This window comes from Caloenas nicobarica, chromosome 5, assembly GCF_036013445.1.
Source record: "Caloenas nicobarica isolate bCalNic1 chromosome 5, bCalNic1.hap1, whole genome shotgun sequence".
NCBI classification, from domain to species: domain Eukaryota; kingdom Metazoa; phylum Chordata; class Aves; order Columbiformes; family Columbidae; genus Caloenas; species Caloenas nicobarica.
The window spans coordinates 51924746-51943996 of NC_088249.1; the positions used below are offsets into that span (position 1 = coordinate 51924746).

A 19251-nucleotide genomic window follows, 5' to 3' on the forward strand; every position below is an offset into this window, starting at 1 on the left:
GAAGCCTGTGTGGGGGTCACCCCAGGGAATCACTGGTGCTTTCTGATTTTCTGTTTTATTACTGTGTCTTCTCAGCAGCTTGTCTGACTGCTCTTCCAGCCCTTCAGTTTGCAGTAGTTTTGCCAGTTTTGTGCTCATGATAGGAGCGAGAGCAATGCATCCTGGCAGGGATGAGATGGCAGCTTCCATCTGCATGGCTCCGACGGAGGCAGTCAGGTCTGGTTTGGGAAAAGAGGTTGTTAAAACCACAGCCTCCTCTCAGACCAGCTTTCCAAATGTGCCACAAGTAAAATGTGGCCCCAGCCACTGCTGCCACATTGCCAGGCTGTGCCCATCCCATGAGGACCTCCTGCACTGGCACGGGAGTCCTTTGGCAGAGGGGACATGACCCTTCCCCACACTCTTTGCCACCCCAGCCAGCTGGCATTGCCATGGCAGTTTTTCCACCCTGAAAGCAGCAATTTTGGGGCCAGATACTTGAAAGAGATTTGCGGCAGCAGGAACAGCTATGCTGCCCTGAAATGCCCAGTTCTTGGCCAATACACTCAAAACTCGTTTTGGATTAAATCTGCTTTCTGCATGTGACTTGTCAAATACTTGTGAATGACAAGCATGTCCCACAGCAGGGACTCTGCCTGGGCCACCCACAAGCAGAAGGGGGAACTGGATACCCTTTCTAAATTGGCCATGGTTGTCATCCCTGATTTTTCTAGGTACAATTAATAGGTGACTTAATTCTTTGCTTAATCTGAACAGTTTCCATTACACAGCTGAGGAAGTTTCATCTCCCAGATGCTATATTTGGACTGTGAACTGCAAGAAGCTGATCAGCATGACATTGCCACAGATGTTCCTCTGTAACATTTCCCTAGAAAGGGAACTCCCATTCAAACGTCTCTGCCCTCTCCTCCTTGTCCCCTGGGGGTACCGGCTGCTCTGTGTACCCACTTCAGCACTGTGTGATCCCCCTCCTCCCTCCCAGGGAGCTCATTTGGATGGCAGAAGAATAGTGTGAAGTGATGGGTGGCTCCAGGACCTTTTAAAACTGCCTTACCTGAGCATGGATGACAACACCCTAAAGTAAACATCAGTGCCCCCTCCTCAATCCACGGACACATGAACCAGCACAGTCCTTCAAACAGATCCACAACATTTATTTAATTTCTTTGAAGGTGCATTAGCATTAAGTGCATGTTTCTACCCATGGCCAACAAGCTCTCCGCTGCTGGCCTGGCCACTAGTTACAGTAGTTTTCCAGTTGGTAGAGGGAGCAGGTGTTGTGGCAGCATTGCTCAACGATCCCTCGCTTCACTTTCTCGAACTCCTCCTGCTGGAAGGGCAGCTCTCCTATCTCACCATGCAAGGGACCACTCACTGCCAAGGAAGAAGAAGAAGATAAGCTGTGGGACATCACACAGTATCAGCCCTGGCTGTTGAGCCCTGCAGCCACCCCCTTTGCAGACACTGGAATTTTAAGCCAGAGTTGGCTGGAAAATGGGGAGAAAGTTTCAAAGGTTTCCCCAGGTTGATGCTGTTTGTAGCATCTTCAGGCTCTGCGTTTCCTCTCCCAAAACAATACTACGATGCTCAGAAGGAGCAAAACTGTGTGGGTATTCGCAGTATGAGGGACAAAGAGATACAGGGGCTTTATTGAGGAAGGTGTGGAGAAGAAGAGAAACCCTGCACCCTCTCTGGGGTGAGCAGCTGGCAAGTAAGATGATAAAACAGGCTGATCTGCTCCAGAGAGATGAATCACTTGGGACTGCAGCCCCCCTCAGTTAGTTACTCCCTCTTCTAAAAGCCTGGGCAAACAACTGGAGCATCCATGGAACTGCAAGGAAGGTCCAGTCCTGGGGTTAGATGCATTTCCCAGCTTGTCCTGAACAGCCTGCTCCTGTTCACAGCTGGGGACAAGTTTTTAGAAGGAACAGTGAATTGGTGTATTCGGACACAGACAAAACTCAACAGAGTGTCTCATTTGCTGCTTGGAACTTGGAAACTTGAGGACAGAACTGTTTGGGTTTTAGCTGCCCGATTAAGATATAGAAAATGGCAAATAAACTGGTGTTGTTTCCTGGAAGAAGAAAAGAGCTCCTAACAACAAAAAGAAAATGCTTGGAAAAGGAGAACGAGATGTAGTTTCTAGGGCAATACAAAAGTACAGCGCAAGATGCAAAATCCCCAAGCCCCCAAAGCATGATACAATGAATGAGGCACAAGAGTAACAAGAAATTATGCTAGTGTGCTAGGAGGAAAATTTAGGAAATATTTAGTCCGACATTAAGTAGAAGAGGAAATAGCTAGTCAATATTTTGTGATTTACTTTTCTTCATCCTTCAAGCCAGCTGTGAGCAGACTATAAACACAACCTGCTTGTGTGACCAAGAGGTGGTGGCTCAGGCAAAGATCCTGGAAAAAGAAGCAGAAAATCCTCAGACACTTTCAAACTGTTTAGCCCCAACAAAATTCTCCATATAGTATTTAGAGAATTTGGCTAATGAAACTTCCAAACCATTAGTGGTGGTCTTCAGAAGCAAATAATCAGAGAAGGGAGCAACTAACAGCCCAATTGGCTATTCAAAAAAAATCATGGCAAACCCTCTGCTATGACATTACCTTGCTTCACCTTCCAAAGACCTCTAAGACTATTTCACAGGATGGTTACATATGCAAGAGAAGGAATCAAATATAAATTAAACCATGTGTGATGGGGAAAGAAATGGTGGGAGAGGTGTATTGTAGTCAGGAGAAGATAAGCAATGGTCCATCTTAAAACAAGAAGGTTGAAAAGGCTGGAATTTGGCAGAGATCTCTCCTACACCTATTCTAGCTTGGAAGACAGAAGAGAGAATGTGCTTGCTGGGTTCTTAGAGAGGCCAAAGCTGAGAGGAGCTGCAGGTACCCATCTCCTCACATTACAGCTGGAGCATTACAGGTCCTGTCCCCATCTAGATACAAACACCATGTTGAAGGGCAGCTCTCTGGACTGCCTTATCCCACCTGCATTGCCATGCAGACAAAAAGTGCTGGACCAGGGGCAGTGAACCAGCACCACAGGGTGTGTAGGCTGGGCTGTCATGTCCTCCTGCCTCCGGGCTCTTGCACTTGTCAGCGTTCCAGGAGTCCTAAGAAGGAGAATGAAAGCAGCTCCACCAGCATTTCACCACCATGAAATAAGAGATGATACAAAGCTGTGGGCAGTGCAAGCTTCTTGAAGGGCAAGATTAGCACTAAAAATTACCCTTGAAACTATAGAAACACTGAAAAGATGGGAGGCTGTTCAGTAAGAAATTAGAAAGATGCTAAAGGTAGTCAGGAAGACTGCGCTGCACATCCAGGATGAGGGTTTGACCATGGCAGAGGTCCTTCAGGGACTGCTGATCCACCTGAGGGATGGCCGAGGTGTCCAAGGGAGGTAGTGGTCACTATCAATCAACATTTCAGTGCTGCTTTGAAACAGGCAAACCACCTGTGTAAACAGGAACATGTTTTACAAAACATGCAATATCATTCTTCCAGTCTGTTCACTCTACTCGGCACTGGCAAGACCTCAGCTGGGGTCCTGTGCAATTGTCCAGGCATCACCAGTCAGTAAGGATGTGGACCAAATGCAGAACAATTTGAATGGACAGACATCTAGAAAATTTGACCTGAGAAGTTAGCATGGGGGTGTAGAGGGAATTTGGCTGAGAAAAGGTTAAAACTAGACACAGGAGCAGTTTTCAAATATTTTGAAAAGTGTCCATAAAGAAGAAAGGAGTAGACACCTCCCAGTGTCCACCATGGAGAAGAAATAATTTACAGCAAGAGATGTTCAGTTTAGATATTGAGAGGAAACCCTCAAGAAGAAGGTCAGTTAAGCATGGGAACAGGCAGTTTCAGAAGGCAGAAGAAGCTTTCTCACAGGAGGTTTTTCTGAACATACTAGACAAGGGTGGGTCAGGAATAGGATGGGGACAACCAATCCTGTCTTGGGCCAGAAGGAGGCTTCCTGGGTTCCTTCCACCTCTATTTTCTTCAAATGCTCCCAGGGCAGTATAACGGCCACACAAAGAGATAGACAAGTTTGAGCTTTCAGGCACAATTCCTTTTGCCTCACAAATCCTCTTTCCCTGCCTGCCCTCCCATCTGCCTTTTTGACTTGCAGAGGTTTTCATCAGCAATGTGATGCTGCTGTTAAGTTAAAGGTATTCCTGGCATTCCCCATCAAGCACATTTGTGGTGTCACTGTCAAAGATAGGCGGTTGCTGCATTTTGCATCGCATGGCATACAACTGCATTCACGGTCAGCCTGACTTACCTAGAGGCTGCTCAATGTCCCGTCGGGCTTTGGGGGAGTAGAAGAAGCCCCGATCTCCACACACCAAGTAGAGAGCCTCCACCAAGTGGGAGCCACAGAGGTGCTGGTTGGCAGCTCCATGGCTGGTCCCAGGGCCAGAAAGAGCGAGAAGGGCCATGAGAGGCAGCGATTGGATCCAGAGAGCCATGCTGAGCAGGGTGAGGCCTAGGTTTAAGAGACAGAGGAGACACAAGGAGGCATAGGAGTGAGAAATAGGTTGTCATCAAGCATCTTACATCCTTCAGCTCCTTTGGCATGAAAATCAGACCAAAGTAGCAGATGGAGCTTCTAAAGATGCCCTAGCCTGAGAGTGAAGGGCATCTTTCTGTATCAGGCTTTACAAGTCACAGTAAATTACTAATAATTATAACCAGAAGCTCATCTCCATCCACATGCTCACATTCATCATGACCTCCCTGCTGTCTTCCCCCAAAAGGCTAATCTAGACCGGAAGCACCATCCCACTGAGCCCTGTAGCATACACGCCAAGGAGAGCTGAGATCAGCAGACACCTTCAGAGGAATAACCCTCTCTTCCAAGTCAGAAGGGCCTGTTATTTATGATGATGACCCAAAAACCAGCACAATATGCTCAAAGACCTGAAGACACCTTATTTTCTTGAACTAGTGAGCCAGCACTTATCACCACCAACTACATCAACTTAAGAAAACAGCTCTGCAAAACAGGTAGAAGCTAAATGGTGGCAATTAGACTTACCCAAAGAAGTGGCAGCAAGAGGTGGAGACAAGTGTGTTCTGAGAGGTGAAGACTGTTTGGTTGGTGGTAATATCCCCATTCTCTCTTTCCCATATTTATATGGTCTACATCAGCCCAAGTGACATAAGAGCTAGCACGAGTCCCACCTCCTCAATGATGCTCTAGCCAAAATTTTTGCTGTTTATGCACATTAATTTCCCTCTACATAGCATCCACAGGTCTTTATGCAAGTTAAGATAGAAGCAACAGTTTGCAGTTTCCGTCTCATTTCATCCAATCTGTTTTTGCTTCCCTGAAGCTCTGTCCTAAGCCATCAGTGACCCTTTTAGCAGGAGATAATGGTGCTATTACAGCTGCAATGATTACTAATGACACTAATGCTGGCAATAGGCACTGCTGGCATTGAGGTAGCTGAACAGCTGTTTCTAAAATGTAAAATTAAAGGCAAACATGTTGATCTGCTTGATTAATATCACCTTGGAAAGTATGCAGTGATGGGACCAAGTTGTCGGTGAGACCATGCTACTGTCAGGTGTTCGAGGAAGGAAAACACATTATTGCGCTGAGGCTACCTGCGTCCCCACTCCCTGGCCATGTGGTGCACGGCAAGAGAAACATGCATTCTCAGCTTGAGCAGGAGAAGGAATAACACCTGCATTTTGCAGGAGACCTGGGGTCATTGTTTTAGCTCAGCATGGGGCCAGAGTTAGAGCATTTGAAATTTTGTATGGGAAAAAATAAGCCTTTCCCCTTTCGCCCACTGAAAGGCAGGCCCCTTCCTTCATCTTCCAGGTGCCCCTTCAAATTCTTGTTTGGGATTAAACAGAGCAGAGACTCAGTCTCTGCCATTTGCAGGTGAGAGCTCTATGCACCTCTTCTCTTTGGGGCTCTGCCTAAAATTTTGTCTTTGACACCAAGAAACATTTCTGGTAAATCCCAGTGAAAACCAGGAGATAGTTGATTATCTCCATTCTGGCTGGTAAATTTGCTCTTAATAGGAGACAATGGGCAGGAGTGGTCCACTGGCTTTCATGGGTCTGATTTTGGCAACAGGTCTAACTCTCTCTCACAACATTACCCCGTTTTTTGATACCTCTGTGCTCAACATTTCTGTCACCAATAGCACGCCTATACCTTTTTTTCTGGTTAAAGGATACTTTTCTCTTTTTTTCCTGCCTGAAAAGCCACATTTTAAATGCTGGGGATGGGATGATCTTCAAGCTTCCCATTGCTCTAAACTTTGAGACGACAAGTTCTCTGCACCTCTGAAATGGAGGCATTTTCATCTGTTTGAGCTCTGCTGCTTGTTTCACTTAGAGTAAGCCTGATTGTCCATACACAGTATATCAGAAAAAGTCCACCCAAATCAGCAGAATGCCTTGAGACTCAAACCAGACCCTTGATTCCTTAAGTAACCAAAACAATTTCATCCATCAGCATCTAGGAGTTAGGAAGTCTCACATGCCCCTGTCATGGCTTTAAGTGTGAAGTATCATATGTTTGCTAAATGAATGTGATTGCAAAAAGGCTCGTGAAAAGTGCTAAATCTCTGATGAGCGTATGGGGATGGAACTCATTTGCTCAAATAAATGTGAGACAAGGTTATCAGTCACATCCCCTGCCCTGTGGTTCTTTTGGCCTCCTGCTAACAAATCCAAGTCGTGATGCTCAACTACAGTTAATAGCATCTCTGCACAATGTGTAACACTATCTCTGCCTCACTTCCCCTCAAAAAAGATACGGGATGTACTTGAATGACCTAGTGGTATACTCGTGAAGAGGGTCTCAGGTTTCAGCAAGATATGAGTAGAGGGAATTCACTTACTCAGACCTTCTTTCTGCCACTAGAAAATGGGGAATTAGCAGCTACACAGGATAAAACCTGGCAGGTTGTCAAAACCAGGCGCAAAAGCGTTGTGCCACTCACACTTCCTCCAGAGCAGGAAGCTCCCACCCAGCATCTCACACGAAGGAGACAACTTGCTGAATTACCCTACAGATCTCCTTAGCCGTCATTTCCCTGCAGTTACCACACTGCATGTGGCCTGATGGCCCTCAGTTCAGTGGTCGCCTGGGAAAGACTCCAGAGCAGGGTGTTCCCCAGGTTAATCACACACTGAGATTTGCCATTTAGAGGTTTATTTCTTGCACTTTTGAATGGTACCTGAGCTCACCTGAACTCACGTTTTGTTCATGGGGGACTTTGTGAGGAGGCTTCCTCTATCCACTGTCTTCTCCCTTCTGTGTAGCTTCCCTGGTGGGGTTTCTCCTTCCCTGGGGCTTACCCCACTGATGTAGAAAAGAAAAGATTTTATTTTGTGTTGGAAGTGCCATGTTATTAGTCTGTTTATTCTTGGCTAACCAAATCTTGAAAGCAGCTCATGGCATTTCTGCAGCCCCAGAGGGGAAGGGCTGACTGTACCCGAGCTTTTAGGAATCCCTCTTGGCTCGCTATAGTTTGGGTGCAGAAATAAGCCAGAAGATTTATTGGAAGGAAAAAAGATATCATGTTGGCTCAAACTTAAGCACAGACCAATTTTTTTTTGCAAAAGTTTCCCACTATGATTTTTTTCCCCCTTCCAAAATATGATCCCTTTGATTATTTATTGGAAAGTGTATTTTCTTACCATAAATGGTCCTTTGGAATATGAAAAATGCTAGCAGTGATATAAAATGGATATAAACTGTGGAAAGTTTTGTCTTAAAGGGAAAACTCCCATGTCAGCAGTGAACTGAGAGAGGGGGACGACAGGGGAGCCTGCTTCTCAACACAAAAGCTTTTTCTACAGAAAAATCTCAGCTCACTCCTTCCAGATTGTGCTTCCCCATGATTTTCATGTGACTAGGCAGTGATGGGCTAAACACTCATCCATCCTTTCAGCTATGTGTGCCTCTTGTGAACCTCACAACTCCTCAGGTCCACGCTGGGGTCCCTTGGCCAAAGGGTGGGAGTGTCTGAGTGGGAGTGGGCTGCTTCTGGTTCCTGCTGTTGGTGCTAAACCACCTCTGGATGTGACCCGAAGCCACCTCCCTCGATCACATCCCCTCAACCCCGAGCAGTTGCATAAGTGGGAACGAGGTTTAGGCAATCCCTAGTGTCACGTAATCAAGTTTTACAGTCCATTGCCAGCACAATAAAGTCTTTACTACTATAGATGTCTAGCATTTTCAAACCTGTCCTGAAAAAATAACAAGCCTGCTACGGGGGAACTAGTTAACAATTACAAGTTTGTGCAAGTTTTACTGACAGCAAAGGTCAGATCTGGAGGTGAGCAAGTTCTTGGAGAGCACCTGAGGACCCTGAAATGCTACCCTCATCTTTGCTGCTGTTCTCGCACTCAACAACCACTGCTGAGGCTGCTCTGCCCATCCACGGGTATGTGTTGCCCCAAAAGCAGAGCAGAAAGCACCGCAGCGGTGACGGCATGCCTCCGTTTCCCTCGAGGGCAAATCCAGGAGCTTGTGAAATGAGTAGCTCCTGAGGAGGTGCCACCTGCCAATGCACCCCTGTGCTGTGCCAGCAGCCTGCCAAAACACAGCCTCGAGGCACCCAGAGGGGTCTACACCGCCAAGAGCAGCTTTTGGGGGCGGCCAGCCCCTGGGACTTGTCCCAGTGTGGCCACTGGTAGCTGGAGATGTGCAGTGGAAGTAATGCATTCAAACATATGGGCTGTTTGAGCTACAGAGGTGTAGTTTTCACTTGGCACAGGGCAAGGGGGCCCTCTGGGGCACAGTGGTTGCCCACTGCAGGCTTTGCTCCACTCCCTGTGCAGGGTGCCGCAGCAGCTGGTGGCGTGGCACAGAGTGGGGAAGCCGGCATCCTCCGTGCTTCTTGTCTCCGTGTGGTTTCCAGCAGCTGTGTTCCTGTTAACGTGTCCAAGCACCCCTGGAGTAGCAGTGTGCGACCGTCCTGCCAGCAGCAGAGGCATGAGATGAAGGGTGGGGAGGTGGACCTGGCACAGAGGAGGGTGCTTAATCATACGCATGCTTGCAACCAAATCCTGCGATGCCTGCAGAGATACATAGGGCAGGTGGGGCAGCCCCTGTGGGCTTGCGGGGGGCGGAGACGGAGCTGCTATAGCAAAGGGTGAGGCTCTGCGGGTTATCTGGAGCACACAGTGAGAGATGCCCTTGCTTCAAAAGGGTCATTGTGCAAGCAGAGAAGGGGGCCACTCACTGGGATACAAGTAATCTCAGCTGCTTCCATAAAGTAATCCGGGAGGCTGTCTGGGTGTAGAGCATGTGAGACGTCCCCACTGCCCCACTGGCCACCAGGCCCAAGGGAGATGTTCCTGACAGACAGCCAGACAGATTTCACAATTTTCCAGGCTCTTCCAGGCCAGGGACATTCATAAAATGGAGGGTGTAACCCAAAGCCCATTGTAACCAACCAGGTCTGAACCATTTCTGTCACCTTTGGGTTAGCTCCTAAGAGTGGAGAGGGTCGTGAGTACATTTGCGCCTCTGGAGATGCAGCTCACTGGTAGAAGATGCTCCAGGGAATAATTCCAAAGAGCCAGCAGCTTTCGTTAGAGGACAAGGGAGTTTCCCAGGTGTGCTGGGGCTCTGAGAATGGCCTCCTGAAACTCAGACCCTCTGGGCACCCCTCCTGAGCACATCAGGCCTCTTGGCAGGGAAATGCCAACCTTTGGCCAGCCCAGATCACCAGGGACCATGGTACCTGCAAATTGGTTTGGCTGCACCTTGCTCAAGCCCCCCTGGCCTCTGCAGGCTCAAACATCTACACAAGTACAGCTACCCGAGCAAAACAGACCAAATGGAATGATATCTAGATTAAAGCTCTCAAAACCTTTCCCATCCACCTTGGGAAAAGCATACACAAGGTTATAAATATAGATGGAAAAAAACAAGATATGCTCCTTTTAACCTCGTTAAAATATTGCTGGCCACATTTTTTTTTTTGAGAAGGTAGAGGAGAAAATAGCACCTAAGAGCTACTCATAGTTCTTAGACACAGCTGTTAGCAGATGCAGCAGAACAAATTAGTTTGTTTATCAATGAGAAGAAGATTAAATCTGTGGCTATTAATGGCCCAAAAGTAATCCTTGTCATAGATAGAGAAACATTAGAAGAGGTGATGATGCCCTGCTAGAGGACAAGTAACGAACGACAGAAGTAAAAAATAGCTTTCACAGAGTGGAGAAGTGCTGGAAAAGTAGCCTGATCAGCACCAATCCAAAAATACACATTTTCAGCACTGATACCACACCTATCCTTCTTCAAGTCATGGAAGTCCATGATAAGAACCAAAGAGGATCTTGACCTGGTCCTCAGGAAACAACCATGAGAGGGGCCATGGAGTCCACAAGCGAGTTTTCTCCAGTGTCCACAACTGTAGGCACCAAAGTTTCATGGTTCCATCAGCATGTATTCCACAGCAGGTGGCATCACAGGCACCACTTGGAAAGCAAAGGCATGGATGACCTGGAGAAGCCTTTGGGAAAACAGAGAAGAAGAAGACCTGGTCCTTGGCCACGATGCTGGAAAGCATGGGCAGGCCACAAGAGAGCAGCAGACACAGCAGAAAGTGATGGGTCCTATAATCAGCTGGCTCAGGCTGGATTTGTCCCCTGCTGTAAAGTGGTCTTATGGATTGAAAATAAATGATCATGTCACATGCTTCTGTGTTTTCTGCCACTGCTCGTCTCTGTAGCTTTGGGTGCACGATGAACATCTGCCACAGCTTCCCTGATGATAAAATCAGGGGCTGCAAGTAATACTGTGAGAGCACCTTGAGGAACAATGCCCTAATTCTCGCACCACACTTTCTGCCAAGTTTAAATACAAAGCTTTGAGGTCCCATTTTCTTGAATAATCTTTACTTTAAAAGCACATTTTGCTATTCAGGCGCTCTTGGAGTTTTTGGGTAACGCTGCCCTGATGCCGCTGCCCTAAGGCCCCACTTTTCTCCAGGAGATGTGGCTTGCCATCTGGAGGTGCCGCTCAGTCCTTTGTCTTTGCAGGATGCTCTGAGCTTTAGCACTTCAGATGCGTCCATCTGAGTTGGGACCCAAAACAGAAGCTGCAATTTCTTCCCCCTTCCCCCTCACTCCCACAGCATCATCCACATGGGAATTGTTTTTTGCCAACCGGCACAGCTCTGCGTCAATGGACCTTTCCTAACACGGCATCTGGCAGCAAATAAAACCCAACCCACCATTGCTCTTGTGAGCAGTGGCTGCCCCCAGGCATCCATCTCTCTGGGGTTATCACCAGCTGCACCGGCTATTCCTTGCTCCCGGGATGCTCTGCTGGGGCCGGGAGGTGCCAAGGACTTGCAGAAGGGCTGATTCCCTCCCTGCTCACAGTCAGCCGGACCCCACTGTAGAGTGCTCTGATCTCCCCTGCCAGGGCATGGGGATTCCCGGGTCTGATATCACTAATTATCACCAGGTAAGTGGATTATTTTGAGCACTTAAAGCTACTTTAAGGATTTGGATGCACACCGGTAACTGGTCTGCAGGCTTGCCTATAGGTTTCTAGACAAGGAGGTGTAAATCCTACTGATAAGGCTTGTTAGTGTTAGGGGGCTGGGGAGCGGGAGGCAGGGGGGTGTTTGGAGCCAGGCACAGGGATCTCCAGGGGCTGGGAGGGGTGAGCCCACCGCTGCAGCCCCCTCCTGCTGGGGAGCCCCGGGCCAGGGGGAGGCACTGGGGTGCCGCAGGCAGTCGGGGTCAGGCTGATTTACAGCAACAGAGGAACTGGGGCTGCTAATTCAAAGTTGCCGCTTATCGGTGTTTAGAAAGCAAGCTCCAATCTGTTCGTTAGCGATTTGGCCTTTGCTGTAAATAGAGGGGCCCCGTGCTTTGCTTTGACATTTTTGTCCTTATTATCTTGTCTCAGCCTCCGAGGGAGGTGAGAGAGTTATTTAAGGCTGACCTTAGTGGAAAGAAAATGAACAACTCCCTTAACCCACCCTGTTTTTCTGTCCACTGTCCTGGGTAACAACTGTTGCATCGAACTATCTGTGTGAGATACTTAATCCTCCACCATCCCTGCAAATATTTTCTGGATCAATTCACCCTGCTGTGCCCAGAGAAAATAATCGCAAAGAGACCAAGTAGAACTAATGTCAGGAGTGAAAAAAAGGATTTTGCACCATTATCTCTTCAGGAAAATGAGTGAGGATGGGCCTTGACCCCATCAGGCGCTGGAGCTCACCACTGAGCCTGTCCAGCCTTGCGTCACTGTGGTTCAGGTCTAATTCAAACCTCTGTTTCACATGAATTTCAAAACCAGTTGCTCCATCCCAAGCTGAACCTCTGAACGTCACACATAGAAACATGTGATAGTGGCTGGTTGGAGCTGGAGAGTATTTTGGATTTGGGGAAATTTAGGTCTCCTCTTCTGGAGGAGAGGATTTGGGGGATGCATGACGAGTCTGGGTGGGTCCCATCTCAGTTGGGACATATGTGGGTTTGGGAGGCTTACAGTACAGATGTCAACATGTGCATGTGTTCCAGCTGCTCCTGAGTGATATACACTGTGTACAAGATGGTCAAAGTGAATTTTTTAACAGAGACACGAAGACATCCCTGTTCATTTGAAGCACAGTACTTGCAAGTCTGAAAAATATCTAATCCCCAAGTGCTCATTTTATTGACCTGCCACTGTCAACACTACCAGCTGCACAATGGGAGTGCTGCAAGGCTATGGTAGCACATCTGTGGTGCAGTCACATAGGGTTTTAAATCCTTTACCTAATCTTTGCAAACCTCTCTATTCAGTTCAAAAAAAAATCTGATCACTTTTCAAGATATTTCAGATACTTTCTGCTTGCAGCCATGCCAGGAAAATGTCAAAAGATCATCTTTCCCCTAGAAAATGTAGCATTTTCCCAAACATCATAATGAGCAAGTGTAGGAAAACTGAAAACAAATACTTTACAGTGGAAAGTGGAGTACCTTTTCTGGTTCCTGGTGAAAAAAAAAAAAAAAAAAGGTCTGATTTGAGCTAGATTAGCAGCACGAATGACAGCTCAGGTCAGCTGCAGACGTATCTGAATCAATTCCTGTCTCTGGGGAGAGCGGTGCGTGTGTGCACACATACCTGTGGCTATAAGATTTGTAAATAATTGAGTTCTTCTGATCCATACCATCACAGCACAGAAAGATTTGGTCCTGAGGGGGCTGACAGAGGTTCAAGCCCCAGATCTGCCACTTAGACACTTCTTCCCAAAGCCGTTTAGGCATGTAATTACTTTTCAGGCTCTGTGTCTGGTCTGAGTCTCTCTGATTCTGTGCCTCCTTTTATCTGTCAGCCTTTTACAGGGACAAGAGTACTCCTCTACCTCCCAAGTGTGTAATGAAGATGAATTCATTACAGCTGTAACACTTTAACGAGCACTGTGAAGATACAGGGTATCCTTACAAGTCCTAAATTAGGAAACTCCCTCTCAGACAGTGCTGGGGTGCCTGGATACATGGTCCAGACCTGTGCCAGCAATACATTAATCTACCTCTGTCCATGATTTGGGAAGCGATTTAACCACAGAAAGAGTCTGGCTTTCACGTAAAAGCCAAGCTTGCAGAATTACTGGAATTAGTTTCCGTAAACATAAGGAAAACTCTAGAGTAGGAAACACTTACGTGGCCTTGGGCATCTCTTCTGATCTCCAGGGGTGCATTCCAGTTCCTGGGCATCCTGTATCCCACTCCCACATGGATGCAGCAGATGCCTTAGGCCATCTAAAATAGTCTCTATGCTTAAGCAAGCAGGACCCACCCCTAATTATTCTTAGAAGGGTCTTCAACACATTTAGGATTGGGGTTGCATAGCCTGGTTACATGCAAACCAGACTACATTACCAGGCACCAGTGCACATGCTGGCATTCCTACACGGCCAGCATTACTGGAACTGAACAGAAGTAGTGTGAAATGCTGGGAGAGAAAGCACGTAGCAAAGGCAGGCCCCCTGGTGTGTTACTATTTAAAAGAGACCTCCCAACTACTGTTCCATGCATAATTGTGCAATTGGTAATATCCTGGGAAAGAAAGGCTTAGATCAGCTCATCTGCAAACAAGGGACAGTTCTCCGCCTCTAAGTCAACAATTTGCATGAGCCCAAGTTACAGATCTCCTGCCATAACAGGCCCAGGGTTGGATTTTGTGTGCTGCCTGAAGGCAAGACGACCAACTTGAATCTGGACAGCAGAAGGATGCAAGAGCCAAACTCAGGATGCTAGACCAGAAATATATTTTTTTTATTCTTAATATAATGTCAGCAGCAGCACAATTTCAAAATGAAAAATAATTCTGTTTCATTTTTCTTTACACAGAGAGACACACAGACAGATCCACCCACAGCAGCAGCAGCGACAACAACGAGAGACGGCTCAGCGAGGCACCGGGACACGCGGATACCAGAGGGTACAGTAGGGCCTGGCTCCAAGGAAGGCTCTTGTCCTTTCTTCCTCCCTCACCAGCCTGTGCTCCATCTACAGGAGGGTTTAACCTGAGCTGACCCACCATTTTGGCTTTCTCCAGGTCACTTTTTATATATCTTGCAGCCACGTTTGGTGAGGTCTGAGGAAAAGGCTCCTATGACCCACCCAAAGGACATGAGCTTGTGCTTAGGTCTAACCAGCCACATAATCCTACAAATCTTCTCCATGGTCAGGAAAAAGGGAATTTAGAACATCTTTTGGCGGAAGGTGTGACTGGGTAGATTCTCAAAGTCTTTTCCTCTGACCAATCTTGTTCAAGGCAGCTCTACAAATCTGACCAGCCTTGTGCACAATACTTAAGGGATACCTTAAGATGAAATTTAAAGCATGGGAAAAATCTAAAAAGACTCAGGAAAAAGTCTAAAACCAGGAATACTGGAGGGCTACGGGAAATCCCAATAATATCAGAGATTACAGCAGGGCCTGGTGCCTCGCCAGCCCACAGGAAGCCGATGGGTGATAGAGACCTAATGTTCCCTGATATGGGAGAGCAGATGAAAGGAGACTTGAGAATATATCACCTCTATTAGTAGGACTGGTATGAGAAGCAGCAATAACCCGTGCCAACAGAACCAATGCAACATCAGAATATCAACAGCTTCAATGGGAAAACTGTGGTTTAATAGTCTATCAAGTGACTCAAAATAAGTTTGTCTTCAGAAAAGGAATACCATCTAGTGGCCCAAAAAGGCAATAAGGAGGTGCCACGACAGTTAGAGAATCAGATAAATTTAGAAAAAGAGAATGAAAAACTGCAGAAGTAAGGAGAGGGATTAACACATATAGTGCAGTGATTCGTCCTGGAGCGAGGGAGAGCTCAAAAGGGACCTAATCATAATAAATGCAGAGCTAAAATTAGACACTTGTGAAAGCAGATTGGGATGCAAAAATTAAAAATAATGGCTGTAGCTGCAGGAAGTGGTGGAGAGAACTGGATTGGGAGCCACCAGAGGAAGATGATTTCAAGAATGATATGGGCAAATGGGAAGAGAAGTTGAGAATAGCAGCTTATCCCACAAAGTCTACAAGTGCCATCCCAGGGCAGATCAACCTGCTATAGCTGTTAAAACGAAAAAAAATGACCCCAAGGCAGGTAGCTGCAGATATGAAGCCACTGAAAGAAAGTACAGCAGTAGAGTGGAGTGTAGGACTTAGAGAAACTGCTCCAAATTTTGAATTAAATGGCAATTAAGCTGTAAGTTGATTAGAGCATGTGCACCACCAGCTTTTATTAATTGCATGTTGGGCACCTCCTTGATGAACATTTAATCATGCTATCATGGGCATTTCATCAAATTGCCTAGGAGAATAGTAAGACAAGGATGAAATTGGCAGCATTAACATCAGTCCTTAAGCTTGAGGAAGATGGAGAGTCTTTAATGAACTGATGGGGAGCTGCTTGAATGTCAGCAGGACATAATACCATGTACCAACACACCCACTCCCAATGGAGCACAGGGATCTCCATTGCCCTGGCAGCCCCAAGGCTGAGTCGGGCTCCTTGGACAGGGGGTGAATTAGGAGAGCTGGCAGCACAAATGCACCCCCACGATTCACAGCAAACTCCCATATGGCAAAATGCAGGGGAAGAAGCAATCTACAGAGTTGCTTTCACATTAAGAGACAAACAATATACTTCTACTTGCATCCCACAGGGCCGAGCACCTGCCCTGCTGCACATGCTTGCAGTAGGAAAGTGTTTGAATTATGGTATCCAGGTGACAAACAAAATAAATTGTCTTATGTGGATGATATTTGAGGAACCACAGCTACAGAAGAAGAGGTACAAGCAAGAAGTAGCTGAGATTTAAAATTAATAGACCAAATGGGATTTAAAGTCAATTTGAATACGGCACAATTAACACAATCCCAGGTTAACTGCTTGGGAATTGGAACTGGTGAAAAAAAGATGATGGATAGATGCTAGAAAGGTTAAGCTTTCCGTGAAATAAATACTCCAGCTAATCAGTCCCACCTCTGAAGAGTGCTGGGAGGATTTAATTTCTTATGGCAGTATATCTATAACCATGCTAGTATCTTATGGCAGTATATTCATCTTTGCTAGTACCAGCAGAGCATTATGGAAATGACAGAAAAAGAACCAGGAAGGGAGCTGGAGCAAAGAGCAAGACAATGCTTTATCTAATGTGAAAGAAGCTGCTTGAAGAGCTCCTGCACTAAAATTCCCAGTCAAAGGAAAATTATTTGTAATAAGACTTTCAACATGAGTTGATTCTGTGGAAGCAGTACTGTTACAGAAGAATAGTGAAGGAAAACGGATACTAGTAGGATATGAGTCTTCCTCTCTCAGGGGGCTAGACCAAAATTTCCCTGGTCATGAGAAGGGCTGGTTAGAGGCAGTGATGGTCTTCAGGGCTTTCCCCCTGGATAGTCCACTTACACCTCAGTCTACTCATACTCTACTCTTAAGCACAAAGAGAAGAAATGGATACTAATGTCGATATCCTTTTAAATGAAACCGGTAATAAACCAAAGACATTGTGCATTTATGGGAGTACTAGATTTGAACAAGGAGGAAAAATAATCCAAGATACTGCTATTAGTTGAATTACAGAACAAATAGTGAGGAAACCAGAGAGTGGATCGTGCCAAGCAGTTTACAGGCTGTCAGTAAAAGACAGACCCCTCTACACAATATCTCTCTGCAGATAGTTACTATGCTGATAATAGAATCAAATACTGGATGCATGATATGGAGGAAGGCAATGGCAAGCACATAATGGGACACCCATGAAGAAAAAAGGAGGTTTATTTTACAAGCTTAGAGGGACAGTGAGAATAAAATATATGTAAAAGATGTTAAAGTAATACTGAAAGCAATACTGAGAAACAGTGTAGTGAGCAAGTAGATTAATTTACTAAGAGTTTGTTTACTGCAGCCTCCACCAGGAATCAGCTAAAAGAGAAGATGGGGTGGATATTTTGGCCAGCTGAATGAGAACAAATTATTTCAGACCGTCATAATAAGTTACATAAAGGAGTACAGGGCACACTGAAAAGAGTGCAAAGAATTTCTATTTGGCCCCAAATGAAGCAAGAAATAGAGAACATGAATAAAAACTTCTTAAGATGTGCAATGATGCAAAAGCAGACTAGTAAAAGAAAGCTGCCAACACTACTGCATTGGCTAAATCTAGGACCTCAGCAAATACGGCAAAGGGATCATTCTGATAGGAATACAGCCCCTGGAACTGTAAAAGCTCTGTTAAAGAAAATTGGCCATAGATATGGAACAGCAGCTGGGATAAGGTGAGATGAAGGGCAGGGGGCTTGTAAGTGAAGTAGCTCGAACCTTAATGAGTAACCTGGGGATTAAACAAGGGCTGCAGATACACCACCACCTGCAATCCTTCAGACTGGTAGAGAGAAATGAGTCAGACTATTAAAAATACACTAAAGAAAATTGTAGGAAAATATCCAAAGTGATGGGCTGAAAAGTTAACCTTGATATTAGTAGCTTTAAGAAGCAGTGACAGAATAAGGACTGTTTTACAATCCTACCACACTTTTTTTGATAGCCCATTCGTTGGTGGCCCTGTGTCCAAGACCATACAGTTTTATGGCAGGATAAAGAAGAAAACAAGGTTCAGGTAGAAGCAACAAAATGAGAAAAATAAGTAAAATGAGAGAGGAAGAATTCAATTCGTATATGGCTTACGGTATAAGAGGCCAAGTAACGTATTTGAAACTAGATAGAAAGGAACAAGCTTTGGAGACAAAATGGAAGGGGAACTATTATGTTACTAATAGGATAAGTCTTCTAAGATATTAAATGGATGAGGGAGCAGTAAATACAAATGGGTTCATGTTTCCTACATGCCCCCGCTAAGGCGCCAAAAAATTCTGGTATCTGTCACGGATTTGTGAAGAACACAGACACAAAAAATGCCCCAAAGAGAAACCTTGGGTGCCTGTTCAGCCTGAGCCCCCGCGCCCCCAGCACGCCCAGCACCACCTCGTCACTGGGAAGCAAGGGGGTGCAGCCCATGTGCTGCTCAACTCCTGCCTGGCTGCAGTGTATCTGTTTATATGCTTGCATACTAACAGGGCTGGTTTAGGCTTTGAGTTTTGCTTATTTTCTATTTTTGTAGGGCAACAGATTTTACTACAGCTCCTCGAACAAGCAACAGCTGACAGAGTAACAGAGCAGCAATGCAAACTCCGAGGCGACGCGGAGGAGTTAAGGGCTCCTGCAGTTGCAAGGATTTTTAACTTGGCTTTTCACTCCATATTAATAACTTTGGTCTTTTTATAAATTGCATTAATTTTAGACATTTAACAAGACAGATAATGACTGTGAATTGCTTTGGAGAACTAGAGCTGGCCACCTTCAGACCTTTATGGGTTTTGAGCCAGACCAGAAAGCAAAGGCCTCCACACAGACTCCCTGCTCGGTCCTGATGAGGAGCCTGATGTCACTGCAGGCTTTGCAGCATTCATGCTGCACTCATGGGTAGTAACACAGGAGCTGGAGACTACCAAAGGAGAGGAGGAACAGCAATTTGCAAGCCAGTAACATGGCATTGCCATTGCTAACAAGGCCATAAGCTGTGCATTAACTACACAGCCTTCATTGCTACATCTTACCTGTTTATTTTCTTTATTTTAGTCTGTTTTACTGGAGTCACCGATCAGATTTTCAGGGCTGGATACCTAACCTGCAACCTAACCTGCATTAGTCTCGCATAGCTTGCCCCAGTTGCTTAA

The 19251-nt window shown here is 46.1% G+C and overlaps 1 protein-coding gene across 2 annotated transcripts; it reads right to left on the reverse strand.

Annotated features, from left to right (window-relative positions):
• Window positions 1–1237: 1237 nt before the first annotated feature.
• On the reverse strand, window positions 1238–5135 carry INS (insulin). Of its 2 annotated transcripts, none has more exons than XM_065636967.1 (3): window positions 5057–5135; window positions 4301–4504; window positions 1238–1374 (listed from the first exon to the last, which is right to left on the reverse strand). In XM_065636967.1, the coding sequence occupies exons 1-3, from the start codon at window positions 5133–5135 to the stop codon at window positions 1238–1240; spliced, it is 420 nt and encodes a 139-aa protein (XP_065493039.1). The 2 variants fall into 2 exon arrangements, with proteins under 2 accessions (XP_065493039.1, XP_065493040.1); XM_065636968.1 differs by having other exon boundaries at window positions 4301–4509; window positions 5063–5106.
• Window positions 5136–19251: the final 14116 nt, after the last annotated feature.